We start from the raw sequence: 13,292 nt of genomic DNA, 5'->3' as shown, positions 1-13,292 counted from the left end.
TTCTTATTGTATTTTAGTGTTTTGCTGGAAGCCGCCCAGAGTGGCTGGGGAAACCCAGCCAGATGGGCGGGGTATAAATAAATTATTATTATTATTATTATTATTATTATTATTATTATTATTATTATTATCTTTTTGGAGCAGAATCTCTCCCCTCCTGACTGGAAGGAGACCTAAGTAGACTGTATCCCCACAGCTTCTACTTCTCCTGGCTCAGCCTCAGCCTCCCAGTTAATTCCTGGCCTATTACTCTTACAGGACACCATACACTGTCCTTCACGCTAAGCTCAGAGACTCCTTTCTCTAGATTGTGATATATTTTCTACCCAGAACCAACTGTCTCTCCTCTCCCATCCTGACTCCCAACCTAAAGAACTGTCTCTCCAAATCCTCTCCTTTTCAAACCTCCCTTCTGGAACCTTGGCCAATCAGAAGCTGCCGTTCGTTAACCGTTTGCCGGCAGGGAAAAAGAAAAAGAAAGCGCTTCTTGACCCAACCTGCCCAGCAAAAACAAACTTTTCCATCACAGTGCCCACCTGAGAGGTGACGGAACTGAGTTCAGGCAAATTCGGCTGGGAAAAAAAGCCCTGTTTATTCTTCTTGTCCAAAGTTATATCCAGGCCCTTCTCCCAAAGGAGCCCAGGTTGTACAGACAAACAAACACTGTAAACTCTGTTGATGTCTTCTTTTTTGGTCAAAAGCCCTCAAAGCAGCGTGCCAAGTTAAAATGTTTAATAAAAATGTTAAAATGTTTAATAAAATTTGAAAGCAAGCAAATTACTTACATGTTAGCAGCCAGTGAGGTATAGTAGCTGTCGTGCTGGACTTAGAATGGAGAAACCTGATCTCAAGTCCCCACTTAGCAAAAAAAAAGCTTATTACTAGGTGGCCTTGTAACACCTACTAACATTAGCCTATCAGAGGGGACTATTGCTAAGGTGAAATAGGGAGGAACACCCAGTATGTTGCCATGAGGTCATTGTCAGAAGGTTGTAATAGTGCATAAAACCATAGTGTTTTTAAAGACAGATAAACTGCTCAGAAGTATCAAAACTGCTGAAAGTGCAATCCTGATGTCATTTTTCCTGTTTAAATCTAGTGAGCACAGCTGAGCAAGAAGTCCTAAGTCCATAAGATAACTTTCAGACAGAAGGAAAGGTGATAAGTTGCTGTTAAGAACCAGGCAGAGGGCCTTATCGGTAGTGGCACCCGCCCTGTGGAATGCCCTCCCATCAGATGTCAAAAGAAATAAATAACTATTTGACTTTTATAAGAGATCTGAAGGCAGCCCTGTTTAGGGAAGTTTTTAATGTTTGATGTTTTATCGTGTATTTAGTATTCTGTTGGGAGTCACCCAAAGTGGCTAGGGAAACCCAGCGTATAAATTATTATTATTAGTGTTAGAATTTAGTTAAGTCTTGGGGTGTTAGAAGCTTATTGAGACAGGCTAGTCTCCAGTGTGAGGTGCTAGCTAGCTCCATGTGTGTATTTGTGCCAGACTTTGCTAATCCTTTAATTAAGCAAGTGTCAAAAGCCAATTAAGTCAAGACTAGCCTCCTGCTTGCAGTGAGGTGTGAGCCTGGGGTAATGAGGTGTTAGCAAGACAAAGGATGAAAGGACAAATCTTATTTGCAAATGAGTGGATTTCCTCCCTCAAGTGGAAGTTTAGTTGAAAAAGACAATGCCAGTGTTTTAGGTGAGGTTCAAGTTTAAAATAGTGGGGAGGGTAGGCTGGGATTTGACTTGGAAAGCAGGACAACAGAGCAAGGATGTTGTTGGGCCTATGAGGAAGCAGGACCCTCTTGCAATGCTGATGCTCTAAACCCTTCCAGGGCAAGCTCAGTTGTATATTTGTGTCAGTAAACCATACATCATAAAGACACCACAGTCCCTGCTGTGTCCCATTTTCCTGGGTAAAGCTCCTGGAGTCTTGCACTGCCATGGAGATTGGGGGTGGCATATAACAATAATATCCCTGCTGGATCAGAACCAAAGGTCTCTCTAGCCCAGCAGCCCCTTTCCTCCAGTGGCAAACCAGATGCCCCCCCTTACTTGCTACCCCCCAACAAAAAAGCCAAAAACATTGTAACCATCTGATAAGGGAATTGTTCCAGCTCCCTCAACCATTTTGGATAACCTTTTCCACAACCAAAATATCCTTTTTAAGAAGCAGCAATGGAAACATTGTATTTCAAGCCAAACACAGTTGTATTATAGATTGTACAAATGCATCACTATACAGTGGTACCTTGGTTTGCATATGTCTTGGTTTGCATACATTTTGGATTACAAACATGTCAAACCTGGAAGTGTGTGTACCGGTTTGCAACCTTTTTTTGGATGACAACCCATTTTTTTGGGATCACCAACAAAAAAATTTTGGAGGCCCCATTGGTGAAAGCGCACCTTGGGTTACAACCTGTTTTGGTTTACAAACGGACCTCCGGAATGGATTATGGTTGTAAACCAAGGTACAGTCATACCTCGGGATGAATGTGCTTCAAGTTAAGTATTTTCAGGTTGCGCTCCGCGGCGACCTGGAAGTAACGGAGCGCGTTACTTCCGGGTTTCACCACACGCATGCGCAGATGGTCAAAATGACGTCACACATAGAATCATAGAATCATAGAGTTGGAATAGACCACAAGGGCCATCGAGTCCAACCCCCTGCCAAGCAGGAAATGTGCGGAAGCGACGAAATGCCACATGCGCAGACGCGGGTTGCGTTTGCTTCAGGATACGAACGGGGCTCCGGAACGGATCCCGTTCGCATCCCAAGGTACCACTGTACCACTGTATTGGCTGTTTTTAATTCCTTGCCTAATGATCCCTGGCAGGGAATATGCCTTTTTCGCAAGTGCCACATACTCGGGTGATGCTTTAATTAAGCCACCCAACATAGTCCCAAGATCGCTTTCCCGGTCAGTCATTGCAAGATCATACCCATTAGTGTACTGGTGAAGTTTATCTGATTAATGGCTTTCTTTTAGGCAAGTACGTGTATAGATAATATGTAAGCACTCACAGAACTGTCCATACATTCATTAAAGGTTTCACTGGAACGATTATGCCCGTGTCCAGACAATTCCCATTGAAACCACTGGGTGCTGAATTAGAATTGCATTGCGTCCTTTTGTTTATTTCAAAATTTTATAGCCCTTTTTTTTGCAACCTCGGAACAGTAAACAACGTAATAACAAAAAGTAAAAGTAAAAGACAGCCGTTCTCTTTTGCCATCCCAATCAAACACTGCCTGCCACCGCGGCTGGTGGGGGGGGGGGACCCTCACAAATTTATTCAGTCTCTCCCCTCCCCGTTTATTATGCTCGGGTTGTTTTCCAGACTTGCTGCGCCACGCACCGCGCGAGTTTTTAACAGGAGAGAGGGAGCCTCGTTTCTTCTCTTCTTGTTTAAAAGGAGTACTTTGCCCTTCCAACCAAAGCGGCCAGGGTTTTACGGCCTCCTCTTCCTTCTTTCTCAAGAGATAAAGCACAAAAGCGCAGCAGGAGTCGGAGAGCGCAAACAAAAGGGACTTTTCCAAGCTGGAAGGAACATTGCCCGGGTCCTCTTGCAGCTCCTTCCTCGTCAACCTGGTTTCTTTTTCTCCTAAATAGGACACGGAGGGTTGAGAAAACTACATGTCCCAGCATCCCTCGGGTGGGGGGGAACCCGGTGCCATTAGGGATGAATGGTGTTGACGTTGGTAGGAAAGTCCTGGGCGTGTGAGTGCGCTGCGCTGCTGGGCTTCCAGTAGGAATTGCTAGGAAGTTTGGGGAGGCTTTGGGGGTCGTAATCTCTCTGCGCAAAAACAAAACAAAACCCCTTCTTGCAAGCAACACACACACGCACAAAGGGAAGGCCTGCCTGAAGTCACTTTCTACAGGGAAAGAGTCTGTTTTCATCTTTACTTCCTGGTCAGAGAGTGGAGGAGGAGGAGGAGGAGCGCAAAAGAGAGAAGAATTAGCCAACGCTTGGAAAGCGCGTGAAAGGTGGGTTTCGGTCGCGCCTTTCGCTGGGTTCTGGGAGAAAGGGGCGCGCGAGGCGAGCGCCCCGTTTTTCTTCACCACCCCTGGCTCTCCCCAATGCATGGCCGTGATCGGCTCTTGCAGTTGCGGCTCTTGGAGTTCCTCTGCAGCGCTTGGTTAGCCAAACAAGTCTGAAAATAACAAAACGCGAAGCAGGCAAGGAACGGGTGGGAACCCTCTCCACGGACTGGCAGCGCCTGCCCACGTTGGCTCTCCGCGTGAGCACCCAGGTGTGGGTGTTATGTGAGTGCCCTGAACGGGTGAGCAACTTGTGACCCCCCCCCCAATGTTATCGGAGTGCAGTTTCCATCATGTCTGACCAAGCTGGTAGGAGCTGATGTCCAGCATTTGGGCTGCCCCCGTTCCTCCACCCCTGGCCTTGGCTACAAATGTGTTCGGATGGACTGGAGAGTAATCAATATTTTCGAGACCACCGTAAGATATAGGAAATAGACGTGGGTTGAAACTAGGAAAGCTGGTTTCCCTGCTTTAAGGCAAATTCATGTTCCTTTGCCTTATATAACAATATTGCTCTTTATCTGGGATTTACGCTCAGACACATTCCTCATTAGGAGAGACAACCTCTTAAACTCCTCATGCCCTGAAACTAGAATAAACTTGTTCCAGGATTTGATTTCACTTCTTCAACCCTGTTTGACTCCAAAAAAAGCAATGCGACAACTATTAAAGGTAAAGGGACCCCTGAACATTAGGTCCAGTCGTGGCCGACTCTGGGGTTGCAGTGCTCATCTCGCTCTATTGGCCGAGGGAGCCAGCGTACAGCTTCCGGGTCATGTGGCCAGCATGGCTAAGCCAATTCTGGCGAACCAGAGCAGCGCACGGAAATGCCGTTTACCTTCCTGCTGGAGCGGTACCTACTTATCTACTTGCACTTTGATGTGCTTTCGAACTGCTAGGTTGGCAGGAGCAGGGACCGAGCAACGGGAGCTCACCCCGTTGCGGGGATTCAAACCACTGACCTTCTGATTGGCAAGTCCTAGGCTCTGTGGTTTAACCCACTGCGCCACCCGCGTCCCGTGACAACCATTATACTCCAACAAATCTAAACCCTGGTTCGATCAGGAATGCCTCGCTATGAAGCGCACTTTGTTGGGAAAATACAGGAACTCTTTATCAAGGGAAATTTCCTTCCACCTACATGCACTGTAGACAGGGCTGGCCCATCCATAAGGTCAGATGAGGCGATCACCTCAGGCAACAGGGTACCCAGGGCAGGGGCGAAACTATGCTTATTTCCTTGACATCTGATGGAAGGGCGTTCCACAGGGCGGGTGCCACTACCGAGAAGGCCCTCTGCCTGGTTCCCTATAACCTCATTTCTGGGAAATGAGTAATCCTGGGAAGTCAGAAAGTGAAACAGAATAAAGCTCCTTGAACAAAGGACAGGATAAAATTGTGAACAATAGGGCTGGCTTTGCCACCGGCTACTATTTTGTTGGTTTATTTAAGATACTTTCAGCCCACCTTTCAGCCAAAGACTGCCCAACATACCATACAAAGAATAACAAAACAATAGAAATAAAACAACAATAAATATTAATCTGTTTGAAGCTGTGGTTTGTAGCAATCTACTGGATGTGCAGTGTGATATCTCCTCTGCATGGAACTGTAAAAGCTTCTTGAATACATAGGGACTCTGGTTTTATTTTATTTTTTTATTATCTATCACATTTATGTCCTACCTTTCCTTTAGGGAGCTCAAGGTGGTGTATATGGTTCTCTTCTGCCCTGTTTTGTCCTCAAAACAAGACTGTGAGGTTTTAAGTAAGTTGTAACTCAAAATCACCTGATAATTCCACAACAGCCCGTTATTTTTCTCTGTGGCCCATACAGGCTTCCCTGGAAAAGAGAAGCTGATAACACACTGGAAAATGACTCTTCAGCCCCCAAATACGGACGATATCTCACCCAATACTCTACAAAATGAAACGGAAGAAACCATAGAGGATTCCTTGTTGGAAAAGCCCTTGGAGTCTGACAGAGTTCTGCTGAAAATGGAGCCCAGTGGCCCTTCGGGATGCAACGCAAGGCTTTCCCCGGGTTCATTTAGCATATCTGGCAGTTCTGAAGATAAAGATGTGGTATACCCATTAGGTGAAAGGACTGGGTGTGTAGCCCAAGTTACCCGGCAATATTCTCTCACAGAAGAGGAAAACAATTTGCTCAACACTACTCCAGAAGACAAAATGAGCTCAGAGGACCAGCAGAGCCTGCACTCCTTGGAACAACTTGAGGGAAGAACAGAGGACTTAGATTCTGACGGAAATCTCCTGAAAATAGAGACAGGTGGTCCTCCAGGATGTGATATATTGCCTTCCTCAGGCACAGATAGTTTATCAGACAGTTTTGCACCCGAAGATGCGGTAGGTTCCTTAGATGAAAGGGCTGAATGTTCAGCCCAAGTTGGTCTACAAGATTCTCCAATGGAAGAGAAGAACAGTTCACCTGAAACCATCCTTCAGGAAAAAGTGAGTTCACAGAGCCAGCAAAGAGAGAACTCCTTGGAGGATCCTCGTGATGCAAAAGAGAATCTGTTGGACGAGGAAAGTGAAACCTTTGTTCAAAAGCCTGAAGGCCCTGGATTGGAAAGATCTTTGACTGAAGGTAAGACTGTAGTAACTATTCCATGGTAACTAACCTTGACTGCATATACACATGAAAGAGACCAGTCTAAAATTCTGCACTAAAGAAACAGATCAGGACCAGCGGGTTTAAATTAAGCACCTGGAATAAAGTACATAAAAGTATAAAACTGATTCTTGTTGCATGATTATTTTTTAAAAAGTTGCTCCAGCATGGAATGTGTGATGATTGGTGTGGTGTTGTTGTTTGTTTTGTTATTAAAGAGGAAGAGGATAAAGCTCATATATTTTAAACAGGCAGTTAGCTGTTAGAATTAGAAGTCAGAAGAACAGACTAGAAGGAAATACATACCACTCCTAACCTGACTTTTGGTAATCTTGTTCTGTGGATTTGATTTAAATCAAATCGAATTGATTTAAATCATGATTTAAATCATTAGTAAGACTTGATTTAAATCATTATTTATTTTTTACAGAAAGACTCATTCTTGCTGGTATAATCTTAATATTTACAACCAGATGAAGGTTTCATTTTTGGAATAATAAATTTTCAGAGTAGTTTTTGCAGTTATATCAAAAATTACTGATTTGGTTATACTATTAGAAATACATTGACAGATAATTATGAAATTATTGTGAGGTTTAATAAGTTAACTTTATATTTGGACAACTTTTCTGCTGTGATTTATTGGAAGGAGAAAAATAATTATTTCCTTAATAACAATTTAAACAATTTATTTAACTGAAACAATAACATTATAGCATACGTATCCATGTCTGATGTGGTTAAATGATTTTTTTATATAAAAAAACTTAGACTGAATTTTAGCACACATGAAAAACTTAAAACAAATCCTTATTTCCTGATGAATAGCATTTGGACTATAATGTGCAAGACATTTGGACATTTAAGTGCAAGATGGAAAGGGGGGGGGGAGGAGGTGTGCTACGAGAGTGTAGTTAAAAGCATTGCCACATTGGAAACGAAACTTACGCCCTACCTAAATCTCATTTTCCAAAATACCAGAGAGCAAGAATTTGAGCTGACTCACCTCCACATTTATAAGAAGGGAGCTTTCGGGGCAGGCGCCCTCACGTTTTAGCTGGTACACTACATGATTTCTTTTTCTTCTGGTCTTGCTTTTGGGCCGGCTGGACTTCTTCCTTGCTGCTATTTCTGGTAATGCTGATGTTCTTCTCAGGGCACACGGGACGCAAAGCAGAGGCTGATCCCTGCGCAGAAGAGGCAAGCCAGCAGAGCGCCAGAGAACGACCGATGGAGCAGCCGCGTAATGGTGAGAAAACCTTTGTCTTCTGCATAGCAACAAAGCTGATCAAATGAATTTTAATTAAGAAATGACAAAAAGGGAAATTAAATTAAAAGGGCTTGTATTGGGAATGTTACTCCAGTTCTTAGTATCCGAAACTGTCTATTCCTTTTCAGCCAGGGTTTCTTGTGCAAGAAAGGGGTGGCACATCTCTCTCCCACGGGTCGAATGTGACCCACCCCTTCTCTCTCTCTGGCCCTTGGGACCCCAGGCCACGTGTTTAGGGAAGTTTGTAGTGACTGATGTTTTAATGTATTTTTAATCCTTTGTTGGAAGCCGCCCAGAATGGCTGGGGAAACCCAGCCAGATGGGTGGGGGGTATTGAAGTGAAGGCCCAAGACAGGTGTTGATCATGATATGAGCTGCGCACAGGTGGTCTGAAGCGAGCAAGCTCCCACCATTCCTGTGGAGCCTCTTTTTATTGAGACAAATATGCAAGCCAGGCAGATACATTTTTGGGCTGGGACCTTTACACATCTTCCGTCCCAAAATCGTGGGGTGGTGGAAAGCTATTTTGGCACCTGTTCCACAGCGTCATTTTCCCCTTGCACAGTGTATGACGTAGGAGACAAAAGGTCTCAGGGAAAAACTTACAGACAGGACACCGCTGACTCTGAGACCGCAAAAGGTCAGACATAGGGGACAATGTGGCTTGTCTGAGGGGGAGTTTTCCCTGCACCCCAGGGTCACGCGTGCAGGCAGATTGTGGCCGGACCCCGCTCCGCGATATCCCTACAGGTATAATTATTATTATTATTATTATTATTCCCTGCCCTATACCCTCCCCAATGCTTCTACCCAGGCGGCAGCAGTGATGGCATGGTGGGTCTGCCATGTTCACCTGACCTTTGGTCAGTTGTGTTGCTACTTACCAGGAGGGAGAGAGAGGAGGATGGAGGTGAGGCTGGCAAAGTGCAAACTCGGCCGCAGAAACCCTGGATGGGCTTGGCTGTTTCGCTTGCAACATTCCCACCTCACCAACACCTCTCCTCTCTCCTTCCCTCTACCTCCTGGTAAGCAGCAGCAACATCAGAGGTCAGGTGAGCTTTCATGCGGCTAGAACATGGGTAGGCAAACTAAGGCCCGGGGGCCGGATCCGGCCCAATCGCCTTCTAAATCCAGCCTGTGGATGGTCTGCGAGCTCTTACATGAGTAGAATGTGCTTTTACTTAAAATGCAGCTCTGGGTTATTTGTGGGGCATAGAAATTCGTTCATCCCCCCCCCCCCAGTAGTCCGGCCCCCCACAAGCTCTGAGGGTCAGTGGACCGGCCCCCTGCTGAAAAGGTTTGCTGACCCCTGGGCTACAAAAATAAGAGGCACAGACATTGCCTTGCTCATTTTATTGCTGCCCCTGCTCCTCAGTTTTCTCTCTGGCCCTCCCCACCACTTGCATGCGGCCCCTGGGAAGCTGGCCATGGGGCAGAGCTGGTGTTTGACAGCAACTTTGCTGCCAACGGAGCCTGGTGTGCGTGTCAGGAGGTGGCAGCTGCCTTTGGAGTATGAAATATTTTCAGTACAAGGTGAAGCTAGTCTATGCCGTCCGCCGTGTGTCACCCTGAGTCTATTGCCATGTGGATTGATTGACTTTTAGTGATTTTAAAATAAAGCTTTTTATTGATTTTCACAGTGCAACAGACAACAATTTGATTGATAGCATTTTTTATCCTGCTCTTCAGCCGGTCGGTGGGGAGAGGGGAGAGAGACTTCCTTGAGTGGCTTACAAATATTAGTAATGATAAGGCATTTTGTGGTATATTGGGCTCCTTTCTGAATCATGTTTTTCTGTCTTTCTTCAGGTTTTGTGTCCCATGGGTTTGCTCTGGGAGCTGGGGTGCTTTTGGCTGCTGTTTTTATAAGCGTTTCTGGCTATCTCACTTCTCCCCCTCTGAATGTGCCCAAAAACCCAGTTGTGGAGGCCTTCCTGTCAAGATTTGAACCTCTGAAGGAGAGCTTCCCGGGTCAGAGACCTTACCTGTGGGCCCGGGTCCGCAAAGTCCTACAGAAACACCTGAATGCTTCCCGCCACACGGAGCCAGCTATCTTACTCCTTGCCTCGGCGCAGGAAGGCAAAGCAACCTTGAAGTGCCTCAGCTCCCAGATTGCAGATACCTACTCCTCATCCCTCGGCGGCAGCACGGTCCAGGTGGATGGAGCCTCGAAATCCACTCTCAGCAGCGATAGGGCCAAGCTGGCTGTCGACGAGGAGCTCACCTCTGGCTTCCACAGAGGGGGGAAGGCGGCTGTGGTGCACCAGTTTGAGTCTCTGCCTGCGGCTTCCACCTGGATCTTTTACAAGTACTGCGACCACGAGAGCGCAGCTTTCAGAGACGTGGCGCTGATTTTGACAGTCTTGCTGGAGGATGAGAACCTGGAGCCTAATGTTGGCCTACAGACTGTGGAGGAAAATGTACGGGACTTCCTCTGGGCCAAGTTCACGGACTCAGACATGCCCACATCCTACAACCACATGGACACGGACAAACTGAGTGGGTTGTGGAGCCGCATATCCCACCTGGTCCTGCCAGTCTACCCAGTACAAGCCATAGACGATGCTGGTTGCCCTTTGCAAGCCAGAGCCCAGAGCTGAACAGGGCGGAAAGCCAAAAAGCTCTGAAGGATTTGCACCAATCAAGGAAACTTGTTTTCCCCCTACATGACCGTGTGAGCCAAGCAAGGGTCTAGAAGCATTAATGAGGAGCTGGCTGATTTTATATCAATAATGCATTTTGATGTTGGTATTGATTGACAAAATGAGAAGTATATTAACTGTGCTACTTCTGTAGCCGTTTCAGCATTTGTGATGCAATCCAAGGACAATTTTTAAAAATACTAATGGACAGGTGGGTGGTATTTATCTCTTGCACGTTGCACATCCAGAATGTTTTTTGCCACTGGAGGAAAACAGAATGAATGCAGAGACCCAGGAAATTGTCCTTAGCAAACTCTGCCCTTGTTAAAAGTTAGTTTTGATACAGCAGTGTGCCTAAGTTTTCCGTTATATTGATTAAATCCTCATGTGCAGGGGTGGAGAATACACCCTGTAATGTGTACCTGAAATTTGGAAGGCCCTGGTTAGCAGCTTCTATTAACTCTTCACAAGCAAAGAAAAAGCAATAAATCCTACATCTGTGACCAGCCGTAAAACAGGGAAGGCTGTCTTTCCCTTCAATATATTTCAGCACAGGATCATTCTGTGTGTCTTATTTGGTGCTGACACTGAATCAAAAGCATAGAAAGAATACTATAAATACATAGATGAAGCAAACGGTGCTTCTTGAGCCGGCCTCAATATGGTTCACGTCTGTTGTACTGATAGGGGGGAGACCAGTCCAGGTTAAACTCAGGGTACGGGGGTTCACACAGTTGAATGCAATAAATCGGGAAACTCCTGAAGAATGATGCAACCTTACGCTTGGGTGTGCCTTAGCCAGTTGCACAAATTTCTTTCTTAGGTAGTGAGATGAGTGGAAAAGCAAGTCATGTATGTAAGAACCGGAGAGCATGGGTAGCTAGGGAGGGAAATGTTGTTGTTTTTTTCAATTTAACTGTTGATAATCTAGCGGTGATCATATCCCCAGACAGTATTGCAAGGCAGGTGTGCTACGTGGAAACCACAGGAGGCAGATAAATGCAGTTGTCATTTCCCCATGTGAAACTGCAAAGCATTTCCATTGAATAATACATTCTTTAGGAAAAAAGCTACTCTGGATGGGAAGAATTTTTTGATGTTTTTTTAAAGGACTATGTCTTTGTATAGGAGAGTCTCTCAGGAAGGCAAATCTGTCTGTTCCAAAGTAACAGAGAACAAACTTCATGCCAAAAGAAGTGTCTCCTTTTTTTTTAATCCTAATGGATATTTGCTGGTGATTTGGTAGAATCCTGGGGCAGTATCCAATACGCTTGTTCCACAAGCTCAAGAGTTCCTGTTTGCACAGTGGAACTCTCTCATTCTCTCCCTGCGTGTGCCCTGCACCCTCCCAAAATCTGCTCTGGAGGGTGGGAGGGGGACCCCTGAACAGATTCAGGGGGTGCATGAGGAGAGGGAAGAGAAGTTCTGTCAAACAGCCCAAAGTCCTTGTGCTGATGGAACTAGTTCATTGAATACCACCTGCTATAGTTACATGGCAGGTGCCAGCTGGTTCTGTAGCTTGAGTTATATCAGCACCCACCATTCAATCATATTTTAATAATATTCTATCCCTGTATTAACTGCTACATTAATTGTTTCACATCTGCACCATTTGCACTTGCAGCGCCATCCTGCGTATGTCTACTCAGAAGCAAGTCCCAGTATATTCAGTGGAGCTTATTTCCAGGAAAAAATGCATAAGATAGAAAACTTTCTTTCCTTCTGTTACCTGGCTTTGTCTCCTGGGAAACAAAGGGCAGTATCCAACATTAGGCATACCCAGAGTAACCCATGGGAATTTCTGAACACGACTAACTTAAGTTCATTAATTTCAGTGAGTGTAACTTGGTTGGATACAACCCGGCTATTGTCTCCTCGCTTGCAATAGAAAGGGTAACCATCGCAAATCATTAAGACTGTGCATGCTGCTTTCTTTAAAGGTTCATATAGCTTGAATCCAGCTGTTCTGTGTCTCCAATCAGAAGGCAAGTTTTGTGTGTCTCTGTTCAGAAGGCAAGTTCAGGTTCTTGGCTGCCGAGCCAAGAACAACTCACTTAGATTATTTTTGATTTGAAGTAGAACATGGAATTGCAGTCTGAAGGAGCCACACTTGAGAATAGCATTGCCAACCTAACAGGAGTTTGAACTGTAGCAATGAGCACATCCATCTTATAAAAAACCTTGCCTTCTGATTTCTGCAAATCAAGTTGCTGCTAAAGGCACAAAAGCAAGTACGTTTTGATCAGTTAGCAACACTACTGGACAGCAAATAAAGAAGTACAATTAATTTGTCATTTTAAGTAACACTGAAAATAGTCAAATAAATATGAGGATAAGAATGAAGTGCATTAAAAATATTTTTGATCTTTGTGTGAAATAAAAGTCAAAGTGGAAGTTATCACATATTACTAGTGACACTTGGGTATCGTCCACAGTTTACCATGTGTTTGCAGCCGTTTGTGTTCTAATTTCATTTGCATTACGTTACCCTCAGACAACACCATTCTCAATGCTTTCCCCCTGTAAATTTAGGCTTACCCAGTATGAGGATAATCCAAGAAGTTGGAGGAAACCAGGCTCCACTCCTGCCGATCAGCTGAGTCTACACAGTGACATCAGCTGATGAGCAGGCGTGGGGGATTTGGGTGGGGGGTGGTTTTGCAGGCTGGAAGCTCTGCAATCCTGCCCTGTGTTGGCCAGAAGCAA

At 45.2% G+C, this 13,292-nt stretch overlaps 1 protein-coding gene across 1 annotated transcript; it reads left to right on the top strand.

Moving 5' to 3' along the window:
• Positions 1–3,280: 3,280 nt before the first annotated feature.
• Positions 3,281–12,984, top strand: TOR1AIP2 (torsin 1A interacting protein 2). The gene is made up of 4 exons (XM_077928261.1): positions 3,281–3,989; positions 5,880–6,650; positions 7,831–7,923; positions 9,754–12,984. The coding sequence occupies exons 2-4, from the start codon at positions 5,918–5,920 to the stop codon at positions 10,542–10,544; spliced, it is 1,617 nt and encodes a 538-aa protein (XP_077784387.1). The 5' UTR covers positions 3,281–3,989; positions 5,880–5,917; the 3' UTR covers positions 10,545–12,984.
• The last annotated feature ends 308 nt before the right edge of the window (positions 12,985–13,292 follow it).

The sequence above is a fragment of the Podarcis muralis genome, chromosome 5, assembly GCF_964188315.1.
Source record: "Podarcis muralis chromosome 5, rPodMur119.hap1.1, whole genome shotgun sequence".
Taxonomy (NCBI): Eukaryota; Metazoa; Chordata; class Lepidosauria; order Squamata; family Lacertidae; genus Podarcis; species Podarcis muralis.
The sequence above is the reverse complement of the archived record's forward strand: the minus strand, read 5'-3'. Positions and strand labels throughout refer to the sequence as shown.